Source organism: Scyliorhinus canicula, chromosome 17 (genome assembly GCF_902713615.1).
Source record: "Scyliorhinus canicula chromosome 17, sScyCan1.1, whole genome shotgun sequence".
In the NCBI taxonomy this organism is placed as follows: Eukaryota; Metazoa; Chordata; class Chondrichthyes; order Carcharhiniformes; family Scyliorhinidae; genus Scyliorhinus; species Scyliorhinus canicula.
The window spans coordinates 27,656,326-27,677,915 of NC_052162.1; the positions used below are offsets into that span (position 1 = coordinate 27,656,326).

The 21,590-nt window shown below is 48.1% G+C and overlaps 1 protein-coding gene across 1 annotated transcript in view; it reads left to right on the plus strand.

Annotated features, from left to right (window-relative positions):
* LOC119951909 (transmembrane protein 164-like) overlaps positions 1–21,590 on the plus strand; it is a 181,920-nt gene that overhangs the window by 39,040 nt on the left and 121,290 nt on the right. Inside the window, exon 2 of the mRNA XM_038775301.1 lies at positions 21,539–21,588. Within this exon, the coding sequence (XP_038631229.1) occupies positions 21,539–21,588 (50 nt within the window). The remainder of the gene's footprint in view (positions 1–21,538; positions 21,589–21,590) is intronic.

Here is a 21,590-nt window from a genome sequence, read left to right on the forward strand (position 1 = left end):
CTGGCTAGAATTGGAGGATGGACAGATCTCTGAACTGAAAGGGTGTGGAAGTTCTCCAGTTATGAGTGTTTCAGTGTGTTGGATAAAGCTGAATGGAAAGAAGTTTGGAAAATTTGGAGGTTGAGAGTTTCTTTTGTTGACAATGAGAAGCGCTAAGCGGGATAAAATGTTTCTGAAATGTTGCTGAAGTTGGAGGGAGGATTGACTTTGTGATCAGCGAAGGTGCCTCTGTGAAGTTGGAGAAATCTGGAGCGAATGGATCCACTGGACTGTGAGGCATTTGGAGGGGCAGGGTATCTCTGTATTCTAAACAGCTGGAGAAGATGTCTCTTTGAACCGCAGGAGACAATGAGGGGAGTTTCACACCACGAAGAGGAGAGTGACTGTTGAAATAGGTTCTGGGGAAGTTAGTTTTCACACACAATTTGAAAGGACCTGCAGACCACCTGCTGAACTGCACCATTTCGCTTCCATAATAATTTCCAGAGCAATAATTTCATTGTGCCTGCAGATGAAGAGTGGACTTTGTGATATATCCATATTACCCACTCAGTCAGTTGCGGAATGAGACGCCGTTCTTCCTATTGTTGGCGCTGATGGCAAAATCGTCACCGATGCAAAACTTGCTCCCATCCTGTCTCGACCTGAAGTATGAATATCTTGTTGCAGCTTTGACTGGAGGAAGTTCTCATGTAATGATAATTTTGATAGTAATGATGTCCTCTTTTCCCATCTCGTTTTCCCCTGTTGACTGTCTCAGGGTTACATGGTTTCATTGGTAGTTGGCCTGGTGTCACCTCCAGGTAATCATTCTTCACGTGTGACTAAGCAGGGAAGATGTTCCCGATGGTGGGTGTGTCCAGAATCAGGGGTCACAGTCTGATGATTCGGAGTAAACCATTTCAGACAGATGAGGAGACATTTCTTCACCCAAAGACTGGTGAACCTGTGGAATTCATTATCACAGGAAGTAGTTGATGCTAAAACATTGAATATATTCAAGAGGCGGCTAGATATAGCACTTGGGGCGAATGCAATCAAAGGTTATGGGGAGAAAGAATTACGCTATTGAGTTGGATGATCAGCCGTGATCGTGATGAATGGAAGAGCAGGCTCGAAGGGCCAAAAGACCTCCTCCTTCTCCTAGCTTCTATGTATCTATGCATCTATGTGACCGCATGTATTAATAAGCTACTTGATTGTAGTGGCAAAGTAAAGCTGTCCTTGTCCATCATCTAGATTTTACTTTCCACCAGGAATCACTGGATTCCATTCAGCAGTTGGGATACTGGTTAATTATAACCCTGGACACCAGTGCCCAGCTTTTGCCCCAAAACCTTTGCCCAACTGACCCCAGCAGCTCTATAGAGTACCCAATTCATTTTTCCAATTAAAGGGGCAGTTTAGCGTGGTCAATCCACCTACCCTGCACATCTTTTGGGTTGTGGGGGTGAAACCCTCGCAAACACTGGGAGAATGTGCAAACTCCACACGGACAGTGACCCAGAGCTGGGATCGAACCTGGGACCTCGGCGCCGTGAGGCAGCAGGGCTAACCCACTGCGCCACCGTGCTGCCCAACTGCTCTATGCTTAACAAATTGTAATCCGTCTTTTTAAAGTCGCAAACCTTGTCTCCTTTTCAGATACAACTACAGTGTTATAAAAGGAGACAAAAAAAGAGGCTCGCCTTTATTAATCACCCGACAGCTTGACATGCTTTATAGCCAACTAATGCTTTTTGAAGCGGTGTCACTGTTGTAGGAAACATTGTTATGTAACTTCTTTTTTTTTTTAAATAATTTTTATTGGAATTTTTTACAGAAAATATAAAAATATAACAACAAGTATAGCAAAAAGCAGTAATATGCAACTAACAGCCCCATAACACCCACAATTCCCCCCATACCGTAACATCACATGTATCACACTCCCCCCGCCCCCCCCAACAAGAGAACTTAACCATAAATTAAAATTAAATACATCAAATTTAAATAAAATAAGCCAACATAATCAACGTCCCCCCCTTGAATTGGATGAGGCTAAGCCTTGAATTGGATGGGGCTAAGCCGCGCACACGAGGAGGAAGAATATACCCTCTCCAGGGCATCAGCCCATGTCCCGTCTTCGATCTGTTCCCCCAGTTCCCCCTCCCACTTTGTTTTCAGCTCCTCTACTGACGCCTCTTCCACCTCCTGCATAAGCTTGTAGATATCGGATATCTTCCCCTCCCCGACCCAGACCCCCGAGAGCACCCTGTCACTCACCCCCCTCGCGGGGAGCGCAGGGAATCCCTCCACCTGCCGTCTAGCAAATGCCTTTACCTGCAGATATCTAAACATGTTTTCCGGCGGGAGCCCAAATTTCTCCTCCAACTCCCCCAGGCTCGCAAACCTTCCGTCGATAAACAGGTCCCTCAGCTGTCTAATGCCCGCTCTATACCATCCCCGAAATCCCCCATCCATGTTCCCCGGGACGAACCTATGGTTCCCCCTTAACGGAGCCTCCATCGAGCCCCCCACTTCTCCCCTATGTCGCCTCCACTGCCCCCAAATCTTGAGGGTAGCCGCCACCACCGGACTCGTGATATACCTCGTGGGAGGGAGCGGCCACGGCGCTGTTACCAGAGCCCCCAGGCTTGCATCCCCACAGGACGCTCTCTCCATCCGTTTCCATGCTGCCCCCTCCCCCTCCATCACCCACTTACGCACCATCGACACGTTGGCCACCCAGTAGTACCCCGAGAGGTTGGGCAACACCAGCCCCCCATCTCTACTCCGCTCCAAGAAGACCCTCTTCACCCTCGGGGTGCCATGCGCCCAAACAAATCCCATGATGCTGCTAGTCACCCTTCTAAAAAAGGCCCTAGGGATAAAGATGGGCAAGCACTGGAAGAGGAACAAGAACCTCGGGAGAACCGTTATTTTGACGGATTGCACTCTGCCCGCCAGCGATAGCGACACCATGTCCCACCTTCTAAATTCCTCCTCCATCTGTTCCACTCGTCTGGTGAAGTTAAGCTTATGAAGAGCCCCCCAACTCCTGGCTTGTTATGTAACTTCAATGGTAATGTTTGGAAGTTCCAGGTGGGTAGGAAGACTGAAGTGCACTGTTTGAACTATGTACTACCCGAGCCCCTGTCTGAATAACTGCTGCCTATGGTCAGGAGGCAGATGAAAAGTACAAGCAAGGGAATGCATCCTGTCAACAGCTTGCAATAAAGTAGCATGTTGATAAAAAATTTGAAAGCTGGACATCTTCCAGGCATTTCAAACCAAGCCAACCAACGTAGGTGGTGATCTAAATATGATACTGATGTATTGCGCTATCTTGGTTGTGCAACAGAAGCTATCTGAAATCAAATCTGTACGCTATGATATTTTATCGATAATGTTATACGATATCTGACTCTGGGGAAATATCGGGCAATTTTTAAACCATTTTAGTTTCCATTATTGTGATCAGCTGATGTCCTCTGCTGAAGCTTCTGGATTGTTTTCAGGGATATTCCAATTGTGGAAATGTGGAATTCCAAGGCCAATTGTGTGCACTTAATTAAATAAAATTAATGCTGCATTTGTATTGAAAAATGGCTTCAAGAAAGCAAAGGAAAATATTGTGGAAACTGGAAATAGAATAGAACAGTACAGCACAGAACAGGCCCTTCGGCCCTCGATGTTGTGCCGAGCAATGATCACCCTACTTAAACCCACGTAACCCGTATACCCGTAACCCAACAATCCCCCCATTAACCTTACACTACGGGCAATTTAGCATGACCAATCCACCTAACCCGCACATCTTTGGACTGTGGGAGGAAACCGGAGCACCCGGAGGAAACCCACGCACACACGGGGAGGACGTGCAGACTCCACACAGACAGTGACCCAGCCGGGAATCGAACCTGGGACCCTGGAGCTGTGAAGCATTGATGCTAACCACCATGCTACCGTGAGGCCCTAAATCTGATATCACAGCAGAAAATGCAGGAATTACTCATACGGCAGTCTCTCGGAGGAGAGAAGAACGGAGCAAACGTTTCAGATTTTTGAACGTTTATCAGAACTATTTCCAGTACCTTCTGTTTGGCCCCAAGTAACTTTGGGGAGAGGGCATTCACAGTGATAGAGCATCAAACGAATCTATTGGTACAGATTTGATCACGTGACGATGGAAAGAAATAAAAGCAAATTACTGCAGGTGCTGGAATCTGAAACAAAAACAGAAAATACTGGAGAATCTCAGCAGGACTGACAGCATCTGTGGAGAGAAAAGAGAGCTAGCATATCGAGGAAGGATGACTTTGACAGAGTCATCCAGACTCTAAACGTTAGCTCCCTTCTCCCTCCACAGATGCTGCCAGACCTGCTGAGATTCTCCAGTATTTTCTGTTTTGGAAAGAAATAACTTGCATTTGTAAAGCACTGTGTGCACTCGGGGCATTTCAAATGTCTTCACTTGAGTTGTATCTTGAACTATTATATGAATTTGCAAACAGGGGCGGAATTCTCCGACCCCCCGCAGCGTCGGGGAATCGCCCGGGGCCTTCCTAAATCCCGCCCCCGCCGTGGCCAGAATTCTCCACCACCTGAGAATCGGCGAGGCGGGAATCGCACCCCGCCGGTTGGCGAGCCCCCCCCCCCCCCCCGCGGCGATTCTCCGGCCCATGATGGGCCGAAGTGCCGCCGCTGTCAGGCCTCTCCCTGTGCCAGTGGGAGCAGGCAGCGCGAGCGGGCCCCAGGGTCCTGGGGGGGGCGTGGGGGCGATTGGACCCCGGGGGGAGGGGGAGGGGGGGAGGGGGAGGGGGAGGGGGAGGGGGAGGGGGAGGGGGAGGGGGAGGGGGAGGGGGAGGGGGAGGGGGAGGGGGAGGGGGAGGGGGAGGGGGAGGGGAGGGGGGGGAGGGGAGGGGAGGGGAGGGGAGGGGGAGGGGGGGGGGAGGGGAGGGGAGGGGAGGGAGGGGAGGGGAGGGGGGGAGGGGAGGGAGGGGAGGGGGGGGAGGGGAGGGGGGGGAGGGGGGGGAGGGGAGGGAGGGGAGGGGGGGGGAGGGGAGGGGAGGGGAGGGGAGGGGAGGGGAGGGGGGGAGGGGAGGGGAGGGGAGGGGAGGGAGGGGAGGGGGGGGGGGGGGGGGAGGGGAGGGAGGGGAGGGGAGGGGAGGGGGGGGGAGGGGAGGGGAGGGGAGGGGGGGGAGGGGAGGGGAGAGGGAGGGGGGGGGGAGGGGGGGAGGGGAGGGGAGGGGGAGGGGGAGGGGATGGGGAGGGGGAGGGGGGGGGGGGGTGCCCCCACGGTGGCCTGGCCCGCGATCGGGGCCCACCGATTGGCGTGGGCCGTGGGAGCACTCGTTTTCTTCCACCGCTGCCACGGCCTCCACCATCGCGGAGGCGGAAGAGACCCCCTCCACCGCGCATGCGCCGGTGGTGACGTCAGCGGCCGCTGACGCTCCGGCGCATGCGCGAAGTCACGCCGGCCGGCGAAGGCCTTTCGGCCAGCCCCGACGCCGGTCGGCATGGCGCCAAAGGCCGTTGGCGCCAGTCGGCAGATTGGAAGCCACTCCGGCGTGGGCCTAGCCCCTAAAGGTGCGGAGAATTCCGCACCTTTGGGGAGGCCCAACGCCGGAGTGGGTGGTGCCACTCCGCTATGCCGGGACCCCCCGCCCCGCCGGGTAGGGGAGAATACTGCCCCAGGTAAGTCCCACAAACAACAGCTGAACTATTGACCAGTTAGTTCATTTTTAGTGATGTTGGTTGAGGGAGGAATGTTGTCCAGTAAATTGCTCTTCTTTGGTTAGTGTCACGAATTCTTCAGTGGTGCTTTGAAAATGTTTTAATGTCCACCTGAATAGACAGACAAGGCTTTGTTTCATGCCTCATCTGAAATATGGTACCATTCCCTCAGTTACACACTGAAAATACTTTGGTTGAGATCTCAGAACCTCGCTTGACTCGGGGCGTAATGGAGCTGGTAAGTCTCGCAAGAGGCTTCTCGAGAGATTTACCAGGCTTGCATGCCTCGCGAGATCTAGCCGGATCTCACGAGATGTCGCAATCTGGATCCCCGTCACAATGTGCGGGATCTGTATTTGGCAAATTTGCATATTAAAGTGAGCAGCGCTGACCTCTTCCTGCACTGGAGAGTGGAGCTCCTCAGTGTATGAAATGAGACTATGTACGACTTCGGCGGAACATTCCCCACTGAGGCGCTGAAATAAAACAGAGTTCTGTTAGATAGCGGGGTCTTCCTCGGTGCTGCGAGTGGTGGGAAACACTCGGCTAAACACGCTCGAATCGGGACTCTGTTTCATTTCCATTAAATTGCGTCCTTTAGATTATCTGCTCAACATCTTTGGTGGGGTTTGTTCCCACACCTTACTTGGAGGCGAGAGATGACCAGTAAACCACACTGAAAAGTTGTCTTATTTAATATCCTGGACGGGATACACCAACCCCCCCCCCCCCCCCCCCCCCCCCCGGCTCGGATAATCCCTGGGAGGCGGCGCAAAACCAGCCCCGCCACCCCGATGCCGGCTTCCGTATTTTCCGGCACCGGTTTTTGGGTGGGGACAGGGTTCACGCCACGCCGGTCGGGGGCTGTTGGCAGCGGCCCCCCCGACAATGCACCAGAGGCTTTTGCTCCGTATAAACTGGGTGTCATATTTAAAAGGTGCCCAACACCACTGATCTACCATTGAAGAAAGTAGACGATGGACCTTCTGAAAATAGATGGATCTCTAGGATGCTGGAAGATAGACCACCTCGATGACACTGAATTGTCTTCATTTAGCTCGTGAGTGGATACTGGGTGATAGGCTATGGAGGTGCTTAGAGGTGGCGTGGGAGGATGAGGGGACATGGAAGTAGCATGGATGTTTGAAGGGGCATGAAGGTGGATTGGGGATATGAGAGGACATGGGAGTAGAGATGGGGGCTGGGGTTAGAGGGTCTTCACAGCCTTTTATACAAATGGGCCAAGGTCTCTGATAACCAAAGTGGGCCTTCTAATTGGACCACCCCTGCACATGACCACCTGGAAGACCCAACTCGATTCTGTCCCTGTCCCTTGAGAATGTATAACATGTGCATTCACCATTTCCGAGATGACAGGTCTGCCGAGTCGGTAGATTTCCCGATTCTTCCCAACTCCAGGGAAGAATTCTCCGCTCCCCACGATGCCTGGGAGAATAGCGAGAGGGTCTCCCGCCATTTTTCACACCCCCGTAGTGCCTCCCGCTATTCTTCCCCCCCCCCCACGCCGAATCGGCGCTCGCCGTTTGTCACGGCGAACGGCGATTCTCCGAGGCCGATGGGCCGAGTGGCCGGCCGTTTACGACCTTTTCACGACGGCGGCGACCACACCTGGTCGCCACCGTCATGAAACGGGCGCCAGAAGCCCGTTTGGGGCTTCTAGGCGCCCGATTGGCACCGATCGTCGGGCCTGCGTCAAAAATGGAGGCACTATTTTCCCTCCGCCGCCCCGCAAGATCAAGCTGCCACGTCTTGCGGGGCGGCTGAGGGAAAAGACCGATGCGCGCATGCGCGGGTCGGAGCCGTCTGCGTGATGACGTCATCTGCGCATGCACAGGTTGGAGCCGTCCAACCTGCGCATGCGCGGCTGAAGTCATACAGGCGCCAGCCGCGCGTCATTCTTGGCGCGCGGCCTTAATGACAGTCGTCAAGGCCGCGCCGCCGAGACCCCCGGGGCCCCGCTCCTAGCCCTGCCCGGGGGGGGGGGGGGGGGGGAAGAATCGGGTCCCGGGAGGGGGCGCGAAGGCTGCCGTGAGTGACGGCCTCTTTCACGACAGCCTTCCCGGTTCACCGCAGTTGCGGAGAATCGCGCCCCCAGTCTTTTGTCTCAATGGTAAAGATTAGAACCAGGCATTTGGCAGTGCAATTAACAATCACTCCTTAACACTAAGTGCAGTACAAATCTGAAACTCCTGCCACCCACTCCCACCCCTGCAGCAGGTGGTGTGGATTGTGGATTAATGAGAACTTTCTGGATTGCGTTTGGTAGATTTTGTTATATGTAAGAGATATTGGGCAAAGACTGGTAATTGGAATCCATTGAAATCCCACAGTGCAAAAAGAGGCCATTCGGTCCACCGAGTCTGCACCGACCCTCCGAAAGGGCACCCTACCTAGGCCAACTCTCCCACCTATACCTGTAATCCTGTGCATTGATCATCGCCCATCCACCTAACCTGCACACTTAAGGGACATTTTTGCATAGAATAGAATTTAGCATGAAATAGAAGTACTGATCATTTATGATCTAACTGAATGATGAAACAGAGTTGAGGTGATGAATAGAGCCTATTTCTGTTTCTATGTTAAAACCGCACACTCCATGACTTCGGCATTCCTAATGTGGATATTCCTTGAATTAATCCATCGACAACAAAGACATTTTTGACCTATATTTTATACAGTAAAGTCACCATAGTCCCAGGTGACCATAGGCTGTTTTCCCCTTTGAGCAGGAGAGCTGATTGGTGGTCACCACACCTCGGGTGAGGGACAAGGCTGAGAAATGAATAACCTCAGCCGGTACGGGAATTGAACTGTGCTGTTGGCTTCGCTTTGGATCACATACCAGCTGTCCAGCCAACTGAGCTAAACCGACCCCCATCGGGCAGTCAGAAGGAGCTGTCCAACTAATAGCCTGCATCAATGGTATTTAGGTTTCCAGCTAGTGAATTCTGTAAACGGAAGCACAATCAGATCCTGGAAAACTAGGTGAGACTATAATTCCCTCGCAGAATGGTAGATGCGCCTGTTTAATCAGCTCGTATTTTGACTAGCTCAACTATTTACAGCATTTGGGTACCGTGGCTGCCATACTTGTTCAGCTGTGACAGAGTATGCCTGAAAGCTGCTACTTTTGTGTTGCAGAAGTAGCACAGGGAGTGGTGCTTTAGAGATGCTCTCCCCTGGCCTTTGACTTTGTTATTAACGCCAAGAAATTGTTACAATTTTATCATATCCTGAATTTCAGCATTGCACTTGGTTGCTCCTCCACAGTGACTGGTGAACTAATGCTGCAATCTTCAATATTTAGCACACAGCTAAATCGATGGCTTTGAAAGCAGACCAAGGCAGGCCAGCAGCACATTTCAATTCCCGTACCAGCCTCCCCGAACATGTGCCGGAATGTGGTGACTAGGGGCTTTTCACAGTAACTTCATTTGAAGCCTACTTGTGACAATAAGTGATTTTCATTTTATTTCATCCTCCTTATCCAATACAGTGAAGTATCTTTCTACATTTAAGGGCAGCACGGTAGCATTGTGGATAGCGCAATTGCTTCACAGCTCCAGGGTCCCAGGTTCGATTCCAACTTGGCTCACGTCTGTGCGGAGTCTGCACATCCTCCCCGTGTGTGCGTGGGTTTCCTCCGGGTGATCCGGTTTCCTCCCACAGTCCAAAGATGTGCAGGTTAGGTGGATTGGCCATGCTAAATTGCCCTTAGTGTCCAAAATTGCCCTTAGTGTTGGGTGGGTTACTGGGTTATGGGGATAGGGTGGAGGTGTTGACCTTGGGTAGGGTGCTCTTTCCAAGAGCCGGTGCAGACTCGATGGGCCGAATGGCTTCCTTCTGCACTGTATATTCTATGATAATATAATAAGCAGTGGAAGAAAAATAATTAATTAAGTGTTGACTGACCGAAGCAGTTAAGGAGGGGGGGGGGGGTCAGGGCACATCATCATCATCAGGCACAGGTTAGCGGTGCCTTTGTCAGTTATTTACAAGGTAGAGAGTACCCAGACTTTTAGTGTCTCCAATAGAATTGCAGTTGTCCCAAATAAGGAAGCAGAGAATGGGAATTGTTACAGCGGCCTTCATCTGGTGTTCCAGAAAGCACACGGGTGTCATTAGATACATGGCAGAGAGTGGAAAACTCCCCAATTCACTCAAACGCTCTTCTTTATGGATGAGATGGCAGAAATGATGGCGTGCCTTAACAGCGGTGGTATTTTGGCATTTACCCAGAAAATTGCGTGAGGCAATGCTACTGTCAGGAGACACGGTGAGCATGTGCTAATTCTTTCTGATGTGGGGGAGGGAATTGATCAATACACAGGAATAACATTTTTTTGACTTCAAAGAGAATGTCATTAAAATTGATTACACATCTGTCGCGAATCAGATGGAACAATAGGCAGGTGAAGCAAATGATTAGCTTAACAGAAAAAGTACAAAATCTGAAATTAAAACAAATGGTCCCATTATTTTGGAGGAGGGTGCGGAAGATCGAAAGGGGCTAAATTGGGTCGGGAAGGAGTCATAATTAATTGCGGGTTGGGTGGCTAAGATTGGGGGGGGGATGGGGAGAGGGGAGTGAGATAACACAATCGGGGAGTGAGTAGCATGAGGTGATGGAGGGGAGGTTAATAAAAGGCATTGGAAAGGCCATAATATGGGGTGGGCGGGGGGGGGGGGGGGGGTGGTCAAAGGGGCATTAATCTGATGAAGGGGGAGGGATCAGGGGCTGATAGTCGGGGCAAGGGTAAGCCAAAGGGACCCATGGCGAACATCTGCTCAAAGAGCTGCACAGAGTCCCAGCGAGTGCTAAAAAAAAAACAACCTTAATCTTGTGGAGCCAGTGGCTCCCATTTCCTTTTCACTGTCAACTCCGGGAAGCCCATGCAGAAGTATTCAACTTTAAATCAGGCCCCCCCCCAGATGCATTATGGGTCAAATATGTTAAAATGTCCTGCCTCTCTTCTCAGACACCATAATGCCTGCTGGCATTTGGCAAGTTCCCATATTTATCTCTTTAACCGCATCACCAGCCATACCTAGTCCCACCCGTTGTGGAGTGGTGGAAGTGAGATCAATGATTCCGATCACTGCGGTAGGACCTTCATAATGCTCACTCCCCCCCACACACCACCCTCCCTCTGTGACTTTCCTCTTGTCACATCAGTTGGGAAGAAGCTGAAAATCCGTTCATTAAACTGAAATTTTGAATATGTTACCGAGAGTTCATTTCTAATCAGTGAACAGATTAGTGAATCAGTTTATCCTTCTTTTCAAGTGATATGTCAATAATTGGAAGGCCTCCAATCCATGAGACGAGCATGAACTGGTTCAACTTTCAAGCATGAACTTTCAGGTGCATAAGTTTGAGTTGTAAGCAAACTCTGTGCTCGCAGGTCTCTCAGGATTTGAAATGAGTGGTCATTACTCCGTTGCCAGTGTGCTAAATACGTATGTGTCCCAAGATGGTGGAAACCCGAGCCCCGATGTTGACTACTTTCTTTGTTGTCAGTAGATTGGTGATTGAATGCAGGCTAAAACCGAGCTTTATGCCTGATGAGTGAATTCAACCCTTTCCTAGATTATTATACTTATTTGCAAACTAGGTTTGGGAAATTGTGTTGAGACAACAGGGCATTGCAGTCAAACTTTTCATGGGGGAGATCGTGGCATAGCGGTAATGTTACTGGAATAGTAATTGAGAGGCCCAGACTAGTGCTCTGAACATTGGTTCCAATCCCACAACAGCAGCTAGTGAAACTTGAATTCAATAAGTTTTTTAAAATCTGGAATTAAAAGCTATTCTCTGTAACAGTAATCAAGAAACTGTTGTTGATTGTTTTTAAAAATAACAAACATCTGATTCGCTATGATTCCAGTTTCACAGCAAAATGTTCACTCTTAACTGCCCTATGTGGGTGGCACGGTAGCACAGTGGTTAGTTCTGTTGCTTTACAGCTCCAGGGTCCCAGGTACGATTCCCGGCTTGGGTCACTGTCTGTGCGGAGTCTGCACGTTCTCCCCGTGTCTGCGTGGGTTTCCTCCGGGTGCTCTGGTGTCCTCCCACAAGTCCTGAAAGATGTGCTGTTAGGTAATTTGGACATTCTGAATTCTCCCTCTGCGTACCCGAGCAGGCGCGCGAGTATGGCGACTAGGGGCTTTTCCACAGTAACTTCATTGCAGTGTTAATGTAAGCCTACTTGTGACAATAAAGATTATTTATTTATTTATTTATTTATTATGCCATGAATTAGTGAACCACTCGGTCGTTGCCAACGATGCCCACATCCCATGACAGAATAAATAAAAAGTTAACCCTAATCATATGTCATTTGCAGGAAATTTTTTGAATACCTTTTTGTGCCATAATCCCCAACCCGTGCCACACGTATAACATGCCCAAAATGCCTGTCAAGGCCACAATTTGTCCAGTATTGCTGTGCCAAATTATTGGGGCATAGACGAGACTAGTTGGGGGTCTGCAACAGCAGCAGGTAGAACCTTAAGCCTGAAGCTAAATGTTGCTCAGGAGCTTTGCTGGTCAACATTGCACCTCTGATGTCTTTGGCTACGTGAGAAATTGTGTGAAAGTGTGTATTTCAGTACAAAGCCTGTAACTAATGGACCAAAGATCCATTTTTGTTTTGTGCGGTCGAAGATCAATAAATGCCTCAAACTCTTATCTATCAATAATGGTAATTAGTGAGCCCACCAAGTCACCTGTACCAATATTTTCCGATTTATTTTTTTTAATGTGTGTACCGGATTTGTTGCCAATTAGTAATCTAAGGTGGGACTATGTGGCTGTCTCGTTCCTGTGGAACAGAAATTCAATTTAAAAGTAATTTGGTGGTCAACTATTCTTACATGATTTGCTGCATGATTGGTGGAAACTAGAACTCTTTATTGCCTCAAATTTGTAGATCTGTTGTTTAAGAGGGGCAAAATCCATTGCTCACTGGTTTGAGTAGCATACAATGTAATTAAGGTCATTTATATTCTGCACTATTATTATATTCATTCCCTTTAAATGCAGGGAATTTAAATACCATCTTTTCAGATTTCAGCTTGTACAATGAACTCCTAGAATCCTGCAGTGCAGAAGAAGAAGGCCATTCAACCCATCGAGTCTGTACCGGCCCTTCGAATCAGCACTTCTCTATCCACCCCGTAACCCCATATCCTAACCTGCACATCTCTGGACACTAAGGGGCAATGTCTGCATGGCCAATCCACCTAACCTGCACATCGTTGGACTGTGGGAGGAAATTGGAGCACTCCGAGGAAACCCAAGCAGACATGGGGAGAAAGTGCAACCACCACACAGGCAGCCACCCGAGGCCAGAATTGAACCCGGGTCCCTGGCACTGTGAGGTAGCAGTGCTCGCCATGAAGCAAGCCTCGTGTATTAAAGATGAGAAAAATAGTTTTGTATATAATTTGTGCAACATAGAAAATAGGAGATGGGGGAGGTCATTCAGCCCTTCGTTCATCATGATCATGGCTGATTATCCAACTCTAGCCTAATCCCGCTTTTCCCCCACCTTTTGATCCCCTTTGCTTTAAGGCTATATCTAACTGCTTCGTGAAAACATACAATGTTTTGGCCTCGACGAATTCCACAGGCCAACCACTCTCTGGGTGAAAAGATTTCTCCTCATCGCTGTCCTAAATGATTTACCCCGTATCCTCAGACTGTGACCCCTGGTTCTGGACACTCCCGCCATCTGGAACATCCTTCCTGCATTTACCTTGTCTAGTCCTGTTAGAATTTTATAGCTTCCTGTGAGATCCACCCCCCCCCCCCCCCCCCCCCCCCCCCCCCATTCTTCTGAACTCCAGCGAGTACAATCCTAACCAATTCAGACTCTTCACATACATCAGTCCTGCCATCCCAGGAATCAGTCTGATAAACGTTCGCTGCACTTCCGCTGGAGCAAGAACATTCTCCCTCAGATAAGGAGACCAAAACTGCACACAGTATTCCAGGTGTGGCCTCACCAAGGCCCTGTAGAATTGCAGCAAGACATCCCTGCTCCTGTATTCAAATCCTCTCACAATCATTTGCCGCCTTTATGCTGTACCTGCGTGCTTACCTTCAGTGACTGTGTACGAGGACACCCAGGTCTCGTTGCACATTCCACTCTCCTAATTTATGGCCATTCAGTTAATCGCCTGCCGCCTTGTTTTTGCTACCAAAGTGGATAACCTCGCATTTCTCCAAATTATACTCTTTGCCATTCATTTGCCCACTCACTCAACTTGTCCAAATCACACTGAAGAATCTCTGCATCCTCTTCACAGGTCACCCTCCCACCCAACTTGGTGTCATCTGCAAATTTGGAGATATTACATTAGGTTTCTTCATCTAAGTAATCCTGAGATCACTACCTTTTTGAAGTTCAACTTCTCAACCTTCTTCCTAATTTCCTATATTCTGCTTTTAGGACCTCCTGATTGGTACCAACATGTACCACGACCACTGGTTGTTCACCCTCCAACTCCAGAATGACCTGCAACCTCTCCGAGACATCCTTGACCCTAGCACCAGGGAGGCAACATACCATCCTGGGGTCTTGTTTGCAGCTACAGAAACACCTACCTCACGATTGAATACCCTTTAACTATTGCATTCCCACAATTTTACTCCTCCCCTCTCCAGCAGAACCAACCACGGTGCAACAAAAGTGACTGTTGCTGCTTTCCCCTGAGAGGTTATTCCCCTCAACAGTATCCAAAGTGGTACATCTGTTTTGCAGGGAATGGCCACAGGATATTCATGCACTGCCTGCTTAATGCTCTTGCTCTACCTGGTGGTTATCCATTCCCTTCCTGCCTGTGGACTCTGAGCCTGAGTGTGAGCACCTCCCTATATGTGCTATCCATGACACTCTCCGCCTCGTGGATGCCCCACAGTGTCCCCAGCCGCCCCTCCAGCTCCGAAACCCGGGCTTCCGGGAGCTGGAGACATGTCCTGCACACATGCTGTGCCCGGGCACTGGAAATGTTTCCGGCCTCCCACGTGGAGCATGAGGAGCAAACCAAGGCTTTGAGCTCTCCTCCATTGGCTTACCCTGTTAAATTAAACATTTGGAAGATGTTTGATATTAGATTAAATCCAATTCTCTATGGCCTTTCTTTCCTTGTCCTTGTTTGTAGCCCTTGCAGATTATAAACCACAAAACTTATTTTCAGTCGCTGGTGATAAAAGTTGGAAAGACTTATTGACCGTACCCACTACGTACCAATCAGCTCTCTCCCTTGTAGCCTCAGCTGCAGCAAGGCAAGATCTCAAATCAATTCCCACTCTGTTTCAAATTCCCAAGTTTAAAACTCACTCTGTCTGTGCCTCACTCGGATGTGGCCTCTTTCACTGCTCTTGCGCACTGTACAAAACTTCGCTTTTTTTATATTTGTGCCATTTTCCCGTTTTAATTAATTCTGAAGTTGTGAGCTGTATTGTTCGCAATTAGCCTGTAATTTAATTGGGTGGATTTTCCTCTTAACTGAGCAGGGATAGTTTAAATTGACCAATTCAATCTTTTGAGTACACCTCTGATAGTTGGTTGATGTAATTTTACTTTGGCGTGGTCTGCTTTGTTTGGGCAGCTGGGAAGTTTTGTCTTTGCAACATTGTAAGCCGCCAGGCAAAATTCATTCGATTCTTCTGCAAAATCTTTGCCATCTTCAAAACCTCGCTGCGGTGGCTGGACGATGGTTGGAAATCATGTGCACAAAGAGCACCAGCAACCACACATTTTAATAATTTGTCATGCTAAAACTTAAGGTTTCTAGTTTCCATTCTAATTTATTCATTCGCACATGGGATGTGGGCATTGCTGGCTAGGTCAGTGTTTATTGCCCATCCCTAATGCCCTTGCGAAGGTGGTGGTGAACTGCCTGCTTGAAACGCTGCAGGTGGTGTAGGGACTCCCATACTGCTGTTAGGGAGGGAGTGCCAGGATTTTGCCCCAGCGACGGTGAAGAAACCACAATATAGTTCCAAATCAGGATGGTGAATGACTTGGAGGGGAACCTGCAGATGGTGGTGTTTCCATGCATATGCTGTCCTTGGCCTTCTAGGTGGTGGAGGTTGTGAGTTTGGGAGGTGAGTTTGAAGGAACCTTGGTGAGTTGCCACAATGCAGCATGTAGATGGTACATACTGCTGTCACTCACTATACACCGGTGCACTAGGGAGTGAATGGTGAATGTTGAATGTGGTGGATGGCGTGCCAGTCGAGGGGGTTGCTTTGTCCTGAAAAGTGTCAAGCTTCCTGAGTGTGAATGGAGTTGCACTCATCCAGGCAAGTAGAGAACATTCCATCACACTCTTGACATGTGCTTTGGAGAGTCATTAACTGGGAATTCACTGCAGAATTCCCAGCCTCCAACCTGCTCTTTTAGCTACAGTATTTGTATGGCTAGTCCGTTTCAGTTTCTGGTCAGCGGCAACCACCCCCCTCCCACCCCCACACCCAAAGATATTGATAGTGGGGGATTCAGTGATGGTAAGGCCTTTGAATGTCAAGGGGCAATGATTAGATTCTCATTTCTTGCAGATGGTCATTGTGTACGAATGTTACCACAAATGTTACTTGCCCCTTATCAGCCCAAGCTTGAATATTATCCAGGTCTTGCTGCATACTTACATGAACTGCTTCAGTATGTGAGGAGTTGGGAAAAGATGCCGAACACTGGGAAAACTTTCTTCCTTCCGGGGCTGATCAGCTTGAATTATATTTATAGTTACAAAATTAATGACTCACCGACCAAAGCATTTAGTCTCGTACTACAATAAAGGTGAAATTATTTTTAGTATTCTGAGCATTCATTGAGGCAATTCTGGTAAGTTAATGGAGTAGAAAAAATAGGCTTGTGCCCACTGAAACAAGTTGTTAAACATAATCATTAACTCTCAAAATGATTTTGTTTATAACCCACTTCCTCCTCCACCACTGATTGTTTTAATTTCCTCCCTCACTCAGTCTGGAGCGTTGTGAGCTAATTGAAGGCTCTCAAATAGTGGGGACTCCTAATCATTGCCGTTAGCTCCTACCACAAAATCCATGCCCTTTGCTGTCAACTACCACTTTCTGGTCATTGTCTCAGATTTACACAGATCCAGTTCGACCCTAGTTTAAGACTTCTGAATGATCGCGATAGACCGACTTTTTGAAAAGCCACACATCTGAAGGAGATTTGATTGTGGCCATTAAAATAATGAAAGACAAGACTTTGTCCAAGTGGAAAGGCTACTCAATTTGGAAAGGGTGGGGAAGATGAAAAGGCCAAAGGTGATGTTGCAAAAGCAAAGAACATAGTTACATGACACAAATTAGTTCTTCAAGAGAGTTGTCAATGGTTTGATTATTGCAGTAATTGAAGCATCCAAAAGGAAGCTGGCCAAGTTTCCAAGAATGGCTGAATTATCTATGCATAGATTGTAGGTGGATCATTGGGTTTATCCACCCAGATGCAGTGATCACCAGGAGCTTGCTTGATTAGGTTAAGAACTCATTTATATTTATTTTTCTCTCCTAGATGATTGAGTTTGTAGGTGGGTGGACACACTGAAGAGATGTGATGTTGCATAAATTTACACCACAGACTTCTCCTGTTGAACCAACTAATCGTTTTTGATATGTTCATGATCTTCTGCCTTTATACTGCCCTCTCCACCTGAGATCACCCTTTAAAACCTGTTGTTGCCACTCCTGACTGGCAGACCATCCAGTGTGTATTAGGATCTTAAAAAGCTTCATTATCCTAACAGTGTCTCAAAGCGCACCATAAACTGGATTACTTTCAGCGGGCGGAATTTCCCATTATTTGTTCAGTTTTGGCGGAGGCGAGGTAAACAGGCAGGCAGCTCGCCAGCTGCACAGCCAGCTTTTCGCGCCACATTTTGTAGCAGAAAGAAAATGTCCCGCTGTTGCCCACACCATCCCTCTGGCAGGGCGGGGCTCAGCTACAGAGATTAAGGGTGCCCCAATCTGCAAATTAAACAAAAACAACCCCCACCCCTTAATGGATAAGGGGAACCTCTTTCCCACTCCCGCCCATTCACCCCTTCCATGGAGTCCCCCAGAACGACCCGCTGGCACTGCCCCCTATTCCGCCTAGTGATTATAATTACCGGTGGGTTCCCTTTGCCTAGTTCACGTTTTACAAAAGCAGTTATAAACCTCGCTGATAATGACATCATGCTGGTGAAGAGGAAATTCCATAGAATTCCAAATGTTGCGGCAAACGTGGGCGCAAAATTGTGGCAAATTCATATCGGCAAGCTTGCAGCGAGCATGTTTTTCAAATGTCCCATAAGGAGGAAAAACTTAAATAGCCAGTTAACCGGATCTTTGGTGTTATTGTTGAGTGAGCAACGTTGGCCTGGGCATTAGGACATCTTCCAATCTTCCTTGAATAGCGTCATAAGATCTTCACTGTTCAGTTGATTTGTTGGAACATGTTAGCACCTTAAAATACAAACACTCTGTCAATACCGCACAGAGCATTCGGGATAGTTTGATTTCAAACCCTTATCAAAGTGCTATTACCAGGAACGATAATACTTTAAAACTCTTCCCAGCAAGAAAGCTTTCCCTTTGAACTTATTAATCCACAAACGTTCAGATCATATTTCATTTAGGGATATTGTATTGGAAATGTCTCCACATTGCATAATGTAAAATCAACAGAAGGTTATTGCCCCAATCATAAAAATGTGCTTCAGGAATGTGAAGAGTATTTTGATTTTTCTACTATGGTGTTACTTTATGTCAAAATCTCACTCCGTGTGTAACCTGCCCGGGCAGTCTGATTAAGAACTCTTAGTTTTTTTTAAAGGGTAGCAAGGATAATTTAGGGAACTACAGGTTGGTGAGCCTTACATCAGTGGAAGGGAAATTACTGGAGAGAATTCTTTGAGACAGGATCTACTCCCATTTGGAACCAAGTGGCAACATGGTTTTGTGAAGGGGAGGTCGTGTCTCACTAACTTGATAGAGTTTTTTGAGGAGGTCACAAAGATGGTTGATGCAGGTAGGGCAGTGGATGTTGTCTATATGGACTTCAGTAAGGCCTTTGACAAGGTCCCATATGACAGACTGGTACAAAAGGTGAAGTCACATGGGATCAGAGGTGAGCTGGCAAGATGGATACAGAACTGACTAGGTCATAGAAGGCAGAGACTAGGAATGGAAGGGTGCTTTTCTGATTGGAGGGCTATGACTAGTGATGTTCCGCAGGGATCAGTACTGGGACCTTTGCTGTTCGTAGTATATATAAATGATTTGGAGGAACATGTAACTGGTCTGATTAGTAAGTTTGCGGACGATACAAAGTTTGGTGGAATTGTGGATAGCGATGAGGATTGTCAGACTTGGGCGGAGAGATGTCAGATGGAGTTTGATCCGGCCAAATGTGAGGTAATACATTTTGGAAGGTCTAATACAGGTACGGAATTTAGAGTGAATGGTACAACCCTCAAGAGTATTGACAGTCAAGAGAGATCTAGGTGTACAGGTCCGCAGCTCACTGAAAGGGGCAACACAGGTGGAGAAGGTAGTCAAGAAGGTATACGGCATGCTTGCCTTCATTGGCCGGGGCATTGAGTATAAAAACTGGCAAGTCATGTTGCAGCTGTATAGAACCTTAGTTAGGCCACACTTGGAGTATAGTGTTCAATTCTGGCCGCCACACTACCAGAAGGATATGGCCTTGAGAGGGTGCAGAAGAGATTTACCAGGATGTTGCCTGGTATGGAGGGCATTAGCTATGAGGAGAGGTTGAATAAACTCTTTGTTCTCACTGGAACAACGGAGGTTGAGGAGCGACCTGATAGATGTCCACAAAATTATGAGGGGCATAGAAAGAGTGGATAGTCAGAGATTTTTTCCCAGGGTAGAGGGGTCAATTACTAGGGGGGATAGTTTAAGGCGCAAGGGGCAAGGTTTAGAGGAGATGTACGAGGCAGGTTTTTCACACACAGGGTAGTGGGTGCCTGGAACTCGCTGCCAGAGGAGGTGTGGAAGCAGGGACGATAGTGATGTTTAAGGGGCATCTTGACAAATTCATTTTTAAAAAAATTTTTTAGAGTATCCAATTATTTTTTTCCAATTAAGGGGCAATTTAGTGTGACCAATCCACCTACTCTGCACATTTTTGGGTTGTGGGGGCGAAACCCACGCAGACACGGGGCGAATGTGCAAACTCCACACAGACAGTGACCCAGAGCCGGGATCGAACCTGGGACCTCAGCACCGTGAGGCAGCTGTGCTAACCACTAGGCCACTGTGCTGCCCTATCTTGACAAATACATGAATAGGATGGGAATAGAGTGATACAGAACCCGGAGGTGTAGAAGATTTTAGTTTAGACGGGCAGCATGGTTGGCGCAGGCTTGGGCGGCTAAAGGGCCTGTTCCTGTGCTGTACTTTTCTTTGTTCTTTGGAGTCAGCAGCATTATTAGAGACTGAGAGCGTGAGTTATCGCATTCCCTTTGAGTAGCCTGACCTGCTGGGTTTTGGTCTTGCTTATGTTGCTACACTGTGGATGAGAATTGACCACTTAACAGCCCTTCAGCTGCCTACATCTTTAATAGATACATTCTATAAAAGTATGCATGCAGCAATCTGTGTTAATAGTGAATGTCTGAAAACCGCAATAATATTGTTAGGCAGTGAGAATGTGAATGATATTTCAGAATGTTTTTTTCAAGGATATTTTAAAGAACTTCCAACATTTCTTCAATAGTTTATCCGCTGCTTCTGGGCAGCTGAGAGGACCAGTACATGGACTGCTCCCCTGGCCATCACTTCAGGCCTGATTGTAATCAAAGAGCCGCATTGTAGTAAGGCCACAATGCTATTTTACCCACAATACAAGGGAAACAGTACACCCAGACATTGTGTGCAGTTTTGGTCTCCTTATCTAAGAAAGGATATACTTGCCATAGAGGGAGTGCAGGGAAGGTTCACCAGACCTTTCTTGGGATAGCAGGATTCTCACATGAGGAGGGATTGGTTGGACTGGGCCCGTTTTCACTGGAATTTAGAAAAAGGGGACCGCATTGAAACATATAAAATCCTGATAGGGCTAGACAGACTGGATGCAGAGATGTCCAGAACAAGGAGTCATGACCTCAGGATACGGGATGGGCCATTTAGAACTGAGATGTGGAGAAACTTCTTCACTCAAGACGGTGGTGAACCTGGGGAATCCTCTACTACAAAAGGCTGTGGAGGACAAACCACTGAATATATTTAAGACGGAAATAGATACCTTTCTAGATCTAAATGTGTCAAAGGGTATTGAGAGAGACCGTGTGTAGTGTATGGCGTTGCGATAGAGGACCAGCCATGATCATGAATGGCGGAGCAGGCTCGAAGGGCCAAATGGCCAACTCCTATTGTCTGTGTTTCTATGAAAGCCTGAGCGGAGCAAACACCCCCCCCCCCCCCCCCCCTGAGAAATGGTCTGGGGGCCGGGAGCAGCAGAATGGTCAGAAGAGGTCATGTTTATTTTTTCTCCAATAATTGGGAGTGTTCCTGCCCTAATTTGGATTCTGAACACCATTCCTACAAGCTTGAGGCAAGAGCTGGATGTAGGCTCAACAGCTAAAATCAGCCAGGGCCACACTTATTTCCCTGTGACCCTGCTACGGGCTTCCCTGGCTACTGCTCCTGCCAGAGTTAATGTGCATGTGCGTTCAAAAAGGCATTGTCATAAAAACATGCAGTAATTAGAATTAGAAAAAATTTAAATAATGTTTGTGCTTATAATTACAGATCTTTCTCCTTGCCTGTCCCCCCTGTAGAATGGCCCTGATTGTTTTCAGGT